The sequence below is a fragment of the Daphnia pulex genome, chromosome 9 (assembly GCF_021134715.1).
Source record: "Daphnia pulex isolate KAP4 chromosome 9, ASM2113471v1".
In the NCBI taxonomy this organism is placed as follows: Eukaryota; Metazoa; Arthropoda; class Branchiopoda; order Diplostraca; family Daphniidae; genus Daphnia; species Daphnia pulex.
The window spans coordinates 4,848,258-4,861,440 of NC_060025.1; the positions used below are offsets into that span (position 1 = coordinate 4,848,258).

At 36.0% G+C, this 13,183-nt stretch overlaps 1 protein-coding gene across 1 annotated transcript; it reads right to left on the reverse strand.

Annotated features, from left to right (window-relative positions):
• Positions 1 to 4,518: 4,518 nt before the first annotated feature.
• LOC124202663 lies at positions 4,519 to 8,549 on the reverse strand. The gene is made up of 5 exons (XM_046599012.1): positions 5,903 to 8,549; positions 5,696 to 5,818; positions 5,544 to 5,612; positions 5,402 to 5,467; positions 4,519 to 5,340 (listed from the first exon to the last, which is right to left on the reverse strand). The coding sequence occupies exons 1-5, from the start codon at positions 6,120 to 6,122 to the stop codon at positions 5,306 to 5,308; spliced, it is 513 nt and encodes a 170-aa protein (XP_046454968.1). The 5' UTR covers positions 6,123 to 8,549; the 3' UTR covers positions 4,519 to 5,305.
• Positions 8,550 to 13,183: the final 4,634 nt, after the last annotated feature.

Genomic DNA, 13,183 nt, shown 5'->3' on the forward strand with positions numbered 1-13,183 from the left:
TTGCTTCAAAACAACATTGTCTGCAATAGCAGCCCCATAAAACATTTGGCAGCCTAAAGGATTTCAAATATTTTACATTTGCTGCGTCATGAAATGGTTGTGATAAAAACTCACCAAATTGTGGGGTTTTTTAAAGCAAGGAATCAACGTAGCAATCCAAGTTTTGATCTGAAATCTCTGTGTACTTTAATCCAGCTGAGAGGTTTACTTCTTTTAGTACACGAAACAGAGTCCTTCTTGACACTTGCAGCAGTCGAAAAATTTCTTCAGTAGGAATTCTGTCTTCTGTAATCTATATAGTATGAAACAAAAAATTAAAAATAATATTGTATTTTTAATCTGCACAATACAATTTTTTACCCAAATACTTTTTTAGCTGGTGTATGTAGATCTTAATTTTGGGTTTACTTTTGACAGCAGAAACTGTTCGCTCATTAATAATTTGACTAAAGAAACACAAGATGTAGAACAATGAAGAAATTAATACTTTTGAAAAAATTACCACTTGCACACATGTTTTTCCAAAAGAGAAATTTCAACTGCACATCCACAGGATTAATCCTTAAAAACAATATCAGGAGGCATCCCTCAATACTAGTAATTTGCGCTGGCTTTTATAATGCGAAAAACGAAAATTTAGACAAATTCAAATGTTGTTCTATTCAAATCAGGTAACACGAAAGATGAAATGAACATAAATGAAACATGAACGTTACGTGGAACAGTTACGCGCAATTTTTTTCGTAAATCCAAAATCAAAAGTCTGTTTGCCCATTTAGACAATCTTCCGGTAGATTACAGCATCCTTCCAACTGATGTAACGTGTGTGTATGATGCCAATCAACAATGAAATGTAATATAAATGTAATATTAGCTAGATAACTTGTTTACATGATTAAGAGACGGCCAGAGTGACTGTATTGCTGGTCATACTGTTTTGACCCGACAGCGAATAAATGTCTCTAAATGCCTTCCGCATTTCCAGCTGTCATAGCCGTAACTGGTACCCAGGGCCACGTCCAGAGGTGGGCCAGTTCCGTCACGTTTAGCAATCCTCTCGCTGATTACCTTGACGGACTGTTAGTTCTCCGGACATCCGTCCAACCTGAAAATTACAGTTACTTTTTATTTAAGTATTTGGTTTTTATTTCAATACATTTTTATACTCTTCTCCCGGCAATAGAGGATGGAGGATTCAGCACTGCAGCAGCAAGCCGAGACGGATAATCCTTTCGACGGTGCGGAAGACTTGCTCGGCTTCCGGCGCCAGAGATTCGCCGCATGTCCTGTTCTCTTTTGCCCACTTTGTTTGGTTCTCAGAGTTGTCCAAATAGTTCAAGTCGGCTTTTAGAATGGAACCAAAATTAAGTCGACTGATTTAACTTTATTAACGAATATATTGGTCAGTTATATAGTACCTGTGCTATGTCGCGATAATGCAACTTAGACACTTTGAGGCGGGTCAATTATTCTTGCATGGCTGCCAAGAGTCGGTTCCAGTCGACACAAAGCAAGGCGGTCAGCTGGCGATTATGGTCCGGCGAAAAACTGGTCGAGCGACGTAAGACAAGAGCGGCTATCAGCAAACTCATGCCGTACTCATAAGCTCCCTGTACCATTTAATCAATCAATAAAAAAATTAGTTCGGGTTAAAATTAATGGGCAACGTCACTCACTCTAGCTGGCTGTCTCTTGGAATTTGGATTGCGGCTGCTGAGCACATGGACTTCAATCTGGTTACATCCCACACGGCCTCTGGATCTTTTCATGACATTGCACAAATCACCAAGCCACGCCAAAGCCTTAACTCAATTCAATTTAGTTCATTTGATCAAAATTCCTAAATGATGAGCTGCTTACCTGCTGGTCCCTTGGTCAATTGTTGTTATGTGAAATTTTGGTGTGTTCAACTTGCATTTTTCCAAACTCTTTCAAACGAGTCATTCTGGAAACAGGAAATGTAAAGGAAACGAAAAAATTTTGTAGTTGGCAAAAACTGTTCTGTAATTCCTGTTGGTTAAAAAAATTTGGTAAAAAAGAATTTGAGTAATTAAAATATTTTTCTGATATTATAGTCAGTAAATAAATGCTATTGGTAAAATTACCAGCACCAGAAACATGTTTTCCAGAATAGAAATTATGGCAATTGTACAACCACAGATTATCACTCTTCAAAAAAATTTGAAGAGACATAGAACAAAACCTAGTCGAAATATAATGAAAAAAATTACCAATTGAAATGCGATTATATTTAAATGAGATACAGGATTCGGACGTGGAATTTAAGAACAGTAGGCCTATTCCGCACAAGGGATTTCGTAGATGAGGGAGCGCTGGTAGAACGAGACTCTCATCTGACTTGTTCACGAAAGATTCTAGAATAAAACCTAGTCGAAATATAATGAAAATTATTACCAATTGAAATGCGATTATATTCAAATGAGATATAAGATTTGGACATGGAAGTAAACAACAAAAGGCCTATTCTGCGCAAGAGATTTCGTAGATGAGGGAGCGCTGGTAGAACGAGACTCTCATCTGTCTTATCTGTACCAGTCTGTTCGCCCATTTTGACGATCTTCCGGTAGATGGCAGCAACAAGTGGGCAAAAGGCCTCGGAAAAATAGGGGTGAAATATAGCCATAGATGATAGCGGGGGGACGGATAGCATAGCTGAGTTACCGGGTTGGGTGACCAATAATAGCTGGGTGGGGGGACGAAAAATGGCACTAAAAACTTGCCATACAAAAATGGGCATAACCTTTATTAATTTATGCAAATCAGGTATACAAAATTGCACACATTTTATTGAATTACTGAAATTAGATTGCTTATTCTCGATGTGTTATTTTAGCTCTATTATTTACCTAGAACTGTTTATAGACCAAAGTAGAGGGGGATTGATTGAGGAGTTACTAGTAAAACTAACTTTTCTAACCAAAATTGCGTTTTATATGTTGCTGATAATGTGTTGACCTAAGGTAATGGAAAGGTTTTTTCCACTCCACGTTTGGATTGCCGATAGCCATACGTTTCTGTAACATAATACAGAAGCGAAGTAACATCCATTTCTTTATGGAACAACAGGTAACCATTAGTCTTAATAAACACGTCAAAAATATTTGCTTGTCACAAGGTGTCCAGTCCTTTCTACTACTTCCAACAGAAATGAGAAAATTATAATCTATGTATGCTATATACCACATCCTGTTGCTACAGATATTTAAACAGTTGGCCTAAACCAAAGACAATGGTCTTACTGAAGCCTACGAACTGACCATACGTCAATTAATAAGGCTTACTCATATCCACAGTTCTACAATAAAAATTCACCGATAACAGCTCAACATTTAGGGAATAGTAGGGTAATTTGGACCGGTATCTGTTCTTTACGTACAACTTTTCCTGTATTACCGATGTCTCATTTTATACATAGTTATGTCTTTTTTATGCAGCATATATTTTTTAAAATGGGGAATGTTAATTTAAAAGTTCTAAGCATAATACTAGACCTCACTTTCATGAATTTCCACACACCCACTTTTTGCATTTCTGTTCCGGTTTGTAGCTGCTATTTTTCATGAAAATTGTTAGAGTAGGGACTAATATTATACTTATAACTTTTAAACTAGATGCCTTATTGCCTACTCACTAAACCTTCGAGTCTAATTTTGAAAAATATAACAAAATTTGTTGTGCATCCGTTTAAGTGGTAAACGTGGCCAGCAGTGCGAAAAAAGGTATGTAAGGGATGATAAAGAGTTCGCCCTGCCTGGACAAGGAAACTTTCTTTACTGCTCCGAAGTATGTAAGATAATGAATTTAGACCCAGATCGAGTAGTTCTAGCAACATCAATGGGGAGAAACGTAATCGCACAACACAAAGTGTGTAAAACCATAGCCAAATCCTCTAGACGAGATGTCGAGAGAAGATATGATAACATTAATAAAGAACTTAAAAAAGGAAAGAGAGACTCTCATTCAAGAGAAGGAATGTATTATTTAGCATACTAAAGAGGTGTAAATTGAACTAACTGGGCCTAGTATTAAGATTAAACTTGCAGATAAGCTTCTGGAGAAGTTTTTCAACAATGAAAAAACAAGCAAGGCAAACGAGTCATTTGTTGAGGTAGGCTCGCAACAAGGTAAATCCTACGCTGTAGCGGCCTCAAAATCCGTTACCATCGTGACAAAACTAAATCCAGAAGTAGATACGAGCAATCTGACCGCACAGCAGCGACTTAATACTTAAATTATAATAATACAAAATGGCCAGGGGTACTACAACGGTTTTTAATAATAAAAATAACATCAAACTAGCATGGTTTAGGTTGCTAAAAATCACACCTTTATTTTAAGTAAGGATACTTCTCCTACTGAATTTTCAGTGTTCAAATTTCCTACTACAATTTCTATATAGTACTTACTATTTTGGGATCATACTTGAATCTAGATTCATTTTGTAACCTACTTAAAATCAATCTATTAGGCAACGAAAACCATAATACTCAGCTCCAGTTGTATTGATTACTAAAAGAACAGCTTCACCAATGAGAAACAAAATTGAACTGTGTTACATAACACGCAATTACTGATGTTACTATTGCACTGTACATGACAATACAAATTTAACTTACAAATAGAGACAGTAAAAAGTTTATAGCTAGGAAAAAACAAATGCGATTAAGGTTGTAACTGGGAATTTTTTGCCATCAGCTAGATCAACATCGACGGAATTGTCAACCAGGAATTTGTTAAATTTTGTCAGGAAGTTTGTAATACACTGAAATTCTTTCTTGGCATTCTTGTTCGAGCGTTTACTTTTTCGGACAAGAGGGGCATCAACATCTTGCGGAAGTAGTATCGGTCAATAATATCGAGTACACCGTAGGATGCAGGATATCCCAATTGGATCACGTAATTCACGGCAATCAAGTTGAAGATAGCGTAAAATTGCATTAATTGCACTGTATACGACACTAAAAATTAAATCGTCATACTTGTTTATGTATAAAAACTGGCGGTACGCCTTTTACACCACGCGCATTTGACGAAATTCGATTAATTCCCATGATCAAAGCAAGATTTCCATCCTTTCCCTCAGGATAGTCCATAAGACAGCCACCAACAGCAATTAGGTGACTTCGAAACTTGTCCCACAGCCAGACAAAATGTTTTTTAAACACAGTTTCAGAAATTCCGTTTGATTAATCATTCGAACAAAGTCGCCGTACGTCTTTAGGAATACTAAGAGGAACAGTAGGCGTTTCAATGTTGGTAATTTCACAGAGAGGTGTTTTTTCTCCTAAATGTTTTCTTCAACCGTTACAATCATAGTTCCTAAGGTAGAAATAAAATTCACAACCAAAACAAGGTAAATAACAAATAAAAATTAACAGACCCATATTCAATATTGTTTCTTCATTGACGTTCAATACAGTCAAATCAGTACTGTCATCAGCCAAACCTGCAGTTAAAATCAAGTTTTAGTTCGAAAATAAATGACAGACATTTCATATGTTATGTATAGCAAATGGATTTACCTTCCATGACTGTCACAACACTAACTTTGTTCGATGTCACAAATTGGGTTGTAGGTTGGAGAAAACATGCTGATTAATAGTTTAACCAGACAAGTTGAAGTATTGAAATAAATGAATAACATTTAAATATTGCTCCATAGATATCGTTTTACCTTCTGTTTCTCCCAAAGCACCATATGTGTCTGATGTTATCTGAGGTGTGGCTGGGAGCACACATTCTGAACGGTTTAAACAATATTCCTTCCCAGTGGAATATACCGATGAACTGTTGCTGGCTGGAACATCAAATGTTGATGTAAAAAGACAATATATTTCTATGAGTAATGTTAGGTAAACATCGGCTAAATTGTAATAATTACCTTCAAAATGAAATGATGGTTGTCCCTTTAAGGGATCTTGGCTGGAACATTTAATTTTTACAATACGATTTTCTGACAAATGTTCTATCTCATCTGAATGCCCCAAAAGTTCCTCAAATTCTTCAGAGAAACAAGAAAAACTTTGATAAACTTTTATGTCTTCGAGTTTAATTGAAGAAGTAATTTGAAATGCCTCCATGTATAAATATGGACTGCTCATTATTTCGGTGTACAACTTTTCTCTAAGAATAGATAAGTCCGACAAACGGTTTTGAACACATTTCCCAGGCAATGTGAAAACTTTCTTTCCAATGCTTGACTTCAATACACCCTAATAAAGAATTACTTTGCGAGGTAACAGGTTTATATCCATTACTAACCGTAACACTGACCTCGTGATTCAAAAAACAATGGCTGCCCTGCTTAACCTCCTCTCCGTTGAGCTATAGATTTACCGCGGCGTACTAGTCAGCGTTAGGAAGATGTTGCCAATGTTTGATAAACATCACTCATTTCAATTAAATTTCAAAAATTGATAAGCAGTACAGCTCACACTTCTATTTCACTTTCATTCTTTACATTCTTGAAAAAATTGAATTATATAACGGGAAAAATATAATTCTTTGTGTCATCAGAATACGAAGAACTAATGGCACAAAACAATTTTCCATTACGATAGCTCTTTACTTGTCAAATGCTAATACTGGATGGAATCGTTTTATACCTAAAGAATATAGACAGCTGCATCAACCATTTCCAAAATGACTTGATGTTGTGTGGAATTTTCTGTCAATCAATGTATAACAAGTAGGGAAATAAATGTTAAGTAGGCTACCCGAAAATACTTTAAATTTGTTCATACATAAAAAGACTTATTGTTACTTATTTTTCCATTAACCTACCTCAGTTCAGAATCATTACTACCATTCCAGGTCGATAAAAATAATATAGTATTCCATTTTGTATTTCAGTATTCTGAAAAATGTTGAAGTAGGATACAATTTTGTGTAGTGTTTATAAATGAATACTTAAACGTTTCAGTAATTTAAAAACACTGAAACACCTCAAATTAAGTATTCGATCGCTGCTATGCGGGGATACGATAGGAACGTTTCTTAAAAGTAAGTCGTTTTAAGTTTAATAGTGAAGCAGATGCCCAAAAGGCTAAACAATTAATAGAAGCAGACTCTACAATGAAGGTATCAGTAAAATCGGTTACACAACGTAAACTAGAATATCCAATCGCAGTCTTTGGAACAGGAACAGAAAACCTAGAAGAACTTAAAAATGAGATGGAATTTACAAACGAAATACTACGACTATAAGTAGAATTAAACCCCTTTCAAAGCTAAAAGGACATTTAAAGATCTACGTTACATCTAAAAAGTGCGAAGAAACAGTAATTCAGGCGAGGAAAATCTCGATGAAAAATGCCGTAGGTGATTTTAAGGAACACACGGTAGAAAAAACTAAATTGGAATTTGAAATATCATACTGCTTCAAGTGCAAAAGACAGAGCCATGTCGCATTTAATTGCCAAGACAAAAAGACAGCAAAAACCTGTGGCAGATGTGCGGAATCGCACAGAACGAAAGACTGTACCCATCCGGATAGCAAACTCAAATATGTAAACTGCAAAGGTGCACACAGGTCGGACGATTTCCAATGTCCGGTGCACATCAAGGCAGTGGATAGACTAAAAAACTTTTAGCTTAAATATGGAACACAAAAATATGGCAAGAAAACTAAGGTGCATACAAATAAATCTAACATTCCATCTCAGCAACACTCCATCTAATTAAATAAATGAACGATCTAGACATAGATGTCACCTTAATCCAAGAACCGTACGCCAATAAGATCATTTTTAACAATAACGTAATACATCTATCAAATTTTCCAGAAATATATACGATTCATCACAACCTTAATACAGATCATGCATACAAAGCGGCTATAGTAACTAATAAAGTACATTTAGAAAAAAACATAACCTCGCCGAGCAGTAACTACTGTGCAGGCATAAACATAACAAAATATAACTCCTTATCTCTATTTTCGATTTATTGTCGCCCCACCCAACCACTCGATACTATACTAAAACCTCTAGAAGCACATAAAGATCTTAATAACACTATTTTTTGCCTTGACTCAAACGCAAATAATAAGATGTGGAATAGCAGCAACGCAGACAAGGGTCTGAACTAGAAAATTTTATAGAAAATAATAATCTTAATGTAACCAACAAACCAAAGAGTAAGTTAACCTATGTCCCAAAGCATACATCTATGATAGACGTTACAATAGGAGGAGATAAACTTAAAGTAAAGTCATGGGAGTACCTCAAAGATGACTCATTATCGGAGCACCCGTAAATCTATTTTGAGATCGAGTTGGAGAGAGAGAATTCACAGTGGTAAGACTACGGTACCCAGAATTAAAAACTTAGACAAATCAAAATACTTAAAAACCCTAGAAAAAACACTAGGCATTAAATGGTCAAGCACGAAAACAAAGGAAGAGCTAGATATAGTAGTAAAGATTATCACAAACACAATAGCAACTAGTGCAAGTAGAAGTAAGGTCCCATAGAAATTATTAAGCAAAAACAAATAAGATATTTGGTGCGAGGAACTCTCAATGTTGAAAGACAACAAACAAAAGGCGTACAATAGAGTTGGCTAACGTCCGAAGTTGCCAGTTCGCTGAAATTGTGGAAAAAAATTTGACGTGAATTTGGTTGCGTTGTGCTTTGAGTTGCTTACTTGGTTGATTCAATGCATATTGTATCAAAGAAGCATATCACAATAGGCAGACTATGCTAAAAGCCTTAGACTGTGTGTTACAGTCAATAATCAGCCGGCCATAACACACAAGGCCAGGGGAGTATTGGTAGCCAGTGTCGGGTAGCCAGAGTCGGGGTAGTCAGTGTCGGCCTTATGGGTAGCTAGTGTCGGGTAGCCAGTGTCGGGGTAGCCAGTGTCGACCCCCCAGGTAGCCAGTGTCGCGGGTAGCAGGAGTCCCCATGCCTTGAAAATCCTGGCTACATGAAATTACGACTGACAGAAAATACTGGGGCAAAAGGAATCTCTATAGGTAACCAGAAAGCGAAGATAGCAATTAAACAACTATCAACGCATCACCAAACGGTTTCCTACAGTCACCTCCCCCTTTACACCGAGTTATCTTATTTAAGTTAAAAGAAAACTGGAACGAAGACTGGACGCACAGTGAACAGAACAAAACAACTAGGGATTTCTTCCCAACATCAAAGACGCAACAGTCCTCAAGAATGCCTGCATCAACCACCAAGTCACCCAGGTGCTCACACGCCACAGCAAACTCAACAGCCATATGCACAAAATAAACAAAATCTCTTCACCTATGTGCAACTGTAACGAAGAAGAGGAAACAGTCGAACATTTTATCTATAGATGTCAAAACCACGAACTCCTGCTAAACAAGCTAATAGAAATGTACAACCAGATGAACATCGACTTTCATCCACCAACTAGCATTTTTGCAAAAAACAAGGAACTGTGGAACGAGCTGGTAATTTTGTTTTAATCAACTGGGCGTTTGGATCTCGGCCAGTAAAACTGACTATAAGCTGCCCTCCACTACCCTATTACCCTATCACCCTATATATTGTAAAATCTTAATTAGTCCTCAAACAAATATGCTTAGCGTATGCTTCTTCTTTAAAAACTTATAATAAAACTCTAAATCTCTAATCGTAAATTAATTTCTCATTTCTCTATATATTCATTATGCTCTTTTATATTTTTCCATTAGCAAAAGCTCATACCAACTCCCTCAATAAGTATGGCTATCGAAAAATCGCCCTTCAAATCACCCTTCATAATTTTACCTGATCAAATCTGTATTTGCACAAAATCGCCCCTCAAAATCGCCTTGCATAATTTTACCTAAACAAATCCGTATTTACAAAAAATGCCTCTTCATAATTTTACCTGATCAAATCTGTATTTAAACATATTGAACATCTCTTGTACATAAATCTATCTAATGTAACCACCAAATGTTAAAAATCTATTTCTGTCATGTAATATGTATTGTATGCAATTTGAGCCATGGTAACACTCAAATCTGAGTACGCCAAATACAAAAAATCCATTTTATCTTTCATGCCATTTATATCGTAATGGATAACAGTCAAGACTTCCACACGAAAAATAGACTAGGGTGCAAATCAAAAGACAAATAGGCTTATATTCCGAAATATTATGAAATATTATTTTAAAAACTATATAAAAATATTGAGAAATTTAAAAGGATAAGGGGAAGATTAAACCACCCAGTGAACAAAGCAATGAAATAAGTGCAGTTCCTAATATTATTAAATAAAAAATATTTGTGAAGCGAAAACAAATGAATAGTTGGAAGAAAATGAAACAATCAAGCCCAGATATTCAAACTTCACCGATTTTAAAATGAATTTTATAACGTGAGCGTGAAAAGAATGGAGATTTTAGGAAACAGGGATAGAAGTGTAACCCAAGAAATGAACCAAGAAATCATAAAAAACATATCTGAGGAAGAACTATGGTCAATCAAGCAATCAAAACACTAGAGGGAGGCACATCTCCTGGACTATATGGGCTACTGATAGTGAATTTACAAACATGAACATTTTAAAGAACGAAATTCATTTTAAACTAAAAAATCCTCAGTAAATCTCATATACAACTGGAAAAATCCATAGTCAATAAAGGAAAAAGACCGAAAAGGGGGAGGAGTTTGTTTGTGAATGTCAGAAATAATGAAGATGTCAAAATTAAAAGTTATCAACGTTTATGACACATTAATGTTTTTTGAGTGGATATTAGTGAAAAAAATGTAATTTTTTGGTTTACAACTGTCCAATATATTAAAATCTTGTCTCAGTTCAGCGTGTTACCGAATGTGGACTTACTTTAGGTAGGGAATTCGTTTAATTTGGACTTCAGCTCTATTTTCCCGATCTTTCTTCTCCCATAAATACACACAATAACAAATGGAATGTTGAAAAGGGCAAATCACGAAAATATTTGAGTCTTCTTTGGCTTTCGGAATGACGGAAATGATCGGAAATCTTGGAATCGATTTGAATGCGATATCGTTTTTTTATCAACTTCGGAAAGCTTTACATGTACTGGGATTGAAGACTTCCCAGATAGGAATTTTCGTTCCATTCCGGTCGAATATGCTTGCCAGTGGGACGGCTGAGACGGGCCGTCTCAAATCCATTTTTAAAGATGACCCCTTTTTTAACAAGCGGTCCACGACTCAAGTAGACCAAAATCCCGGAGCGGCTTTCCAGATCTAAATCCGGAAAAGGCCTTAAAAATACAGTCCCCTCCATAAGTATGGGATCACCCCGCGCCGTTCCGTAAGGCGGCGTGTATTTTTCTAGTTGGTTTTTCGGGTGGCAAAAAGTGAAAAAATGACATAAATTCACAAAACTTGGAATTTATGTCATTTTACCTCTTTTGTTTTGTCTGAATTTTTTTCAGATTTTTTCGTTCATGGGATAGGCCTCTAAAAGTGGCTCCAAAAGTATCGGATCACTCCGACGCCAACCATGTTATCTTATGGCCCGAACTTGTTTTTCACATAGCTTTTTATATATTTAATTTTTAAGAAGGAATTTTTATTTTCAAACCGTGTATACACTACCCTTTCATAAACTAACTGTGAGTTTTGCATGATGATCCGAATTATTTTCGAATTTTCCCAGATTTATTCGTTTCCCGAGTTTCTGAAATCAGAGACTGCAGAAAACTTCATTTACGGTTTACAACCTCTATCAGCTGGCTTAGGCAGGAAAATTAGTGTCGTTTCTATACACCACTGGCGCTCTGCTACCTTTTTTACTTAAGGGGCGTTTCTATACACCACTGGCGCTCTGCTACCTTTTTTTACTTAAGGGGCGTATAAAAACGACACTAGTTTTCCTGCCTACGCCAGCTGATAGAGGTTGTAAACCGTAAATGAAGTTTTCTGCAGTCTCTGATTTCAGAAACTCGGGAAACGAATAAATCTGGGAAAATTCGAAAATAATTCGGATCATCATGCAAAACTCACAGTTAGTTTATGAAAGGGTAGTGTATACACGGTTTGAAAATAAAAATTCCTTCTTAAAAATTAAATATATAAAAAGCTATGTGAAAAACAAGTTCGGGCCATAAGATAACATGGTTGGCGTCGGAGTGATCCGATACTTTTGGAGCCACTTTTAGAGGCCTATCCCATGAACGAAAAAATCTGAAAAAAATTCAGACAAAACAAAAGAGGTAAAATGACATAAATTCCAAGTTTTGTGAATTTATGTCATTTTTTCACTTTTTACCACCCGAAAAACCAACTAGAAAAATATACGCCGCCTTATGGAACGGCGCGGGGTGATCCCATACTTATGGAGGGGACTGTATATAAAAAATATTGTAATGTTTGTCTCTGCACGCCGGATTTACCTGCGTTTGCAGAAGGACGAAATTCCCACCCGTTTACGAGATATTAAGCGTTAAAGTTTGGGTTTTTAAAATTATGTCAGACAGTGGGGGGACTTTTACATCGCTTTTCTGAAAAGCAGGGGAGCTAGAGCAAAAACTAATTTTATAAAAAGGTTTATTGCTATCTTAACCACCAAAATCCAAAAGGAATTTCCTTTCCCGGAATTTATTGGTTGAGATATGACTAATTTCCTGAGACGATCATTTTTCCCTTTTCCCTCTCTGCCTGGCAGCCATTTTTTTTTTTGTTCTCTCCTCCGCGCCCAAAAAAAGTTTTACCGGGATGTAGTACAGTCATTTTAAGTCAAAAAGAGGGGTCTACCCAAAACAAATTGTTAAAAGCGATTTTTTAAATGAGCTTTATTTATACTAATGTTTTCTTACTCTGTGTAAAACCCGTCCAAGATAAAATAAAGGGATCATATTAAAAAATGTGTTTTAAAATTAACTTTCTGCTAAATGGTGTCTTTTTATTAAAAATTTTCTATTTTAAAAATACAGGGTTAACGAGAATTGCAAGATTAACTTAAGTTCCAATTTTTGTTAAATTTTAAAGTAATTTAGTATTTAAAAAAATTAAAATCGATTGAAAAATTGCTGAGCCGTCGAAAATTTCTTTGCTCGTTTTAACATGGCGCTTATGGGGAAACGAAAAGTTTTTCAAATCAAGCGCTAGATGGCGTCTTAGATCCTCCCTCTCCTGATTGGTCCTAAACAGCACGTGATCAGAAAGCATTCTGATTGGCTTTGAAATCCTCTCGCCTTC

Bases quoted from the DNA above. Each gene is read 5' to 3' on its own strand.
- LOC124202663 (XM_046599012.1), bottom strand. From the start codon at position 6,122: ATGAGCAGTCCATATTTATACATGGAGGCATTTCAAATTACTTCTTCA. The intron at 5,468-5,543 runs GTAAATCCATTT...TTTTAACTGCAG, and splicing joins TGTTGTGACAGTCATGGAAG to GTTTGGCTGATGACAGTACT. The intron at 5,341-5,401 runs GTCTGTTAATTT...TTTCTACCTTAG, and splicing joins AGAAACAATATTGAATATGG to GAACTATGATTGTAACGGTT.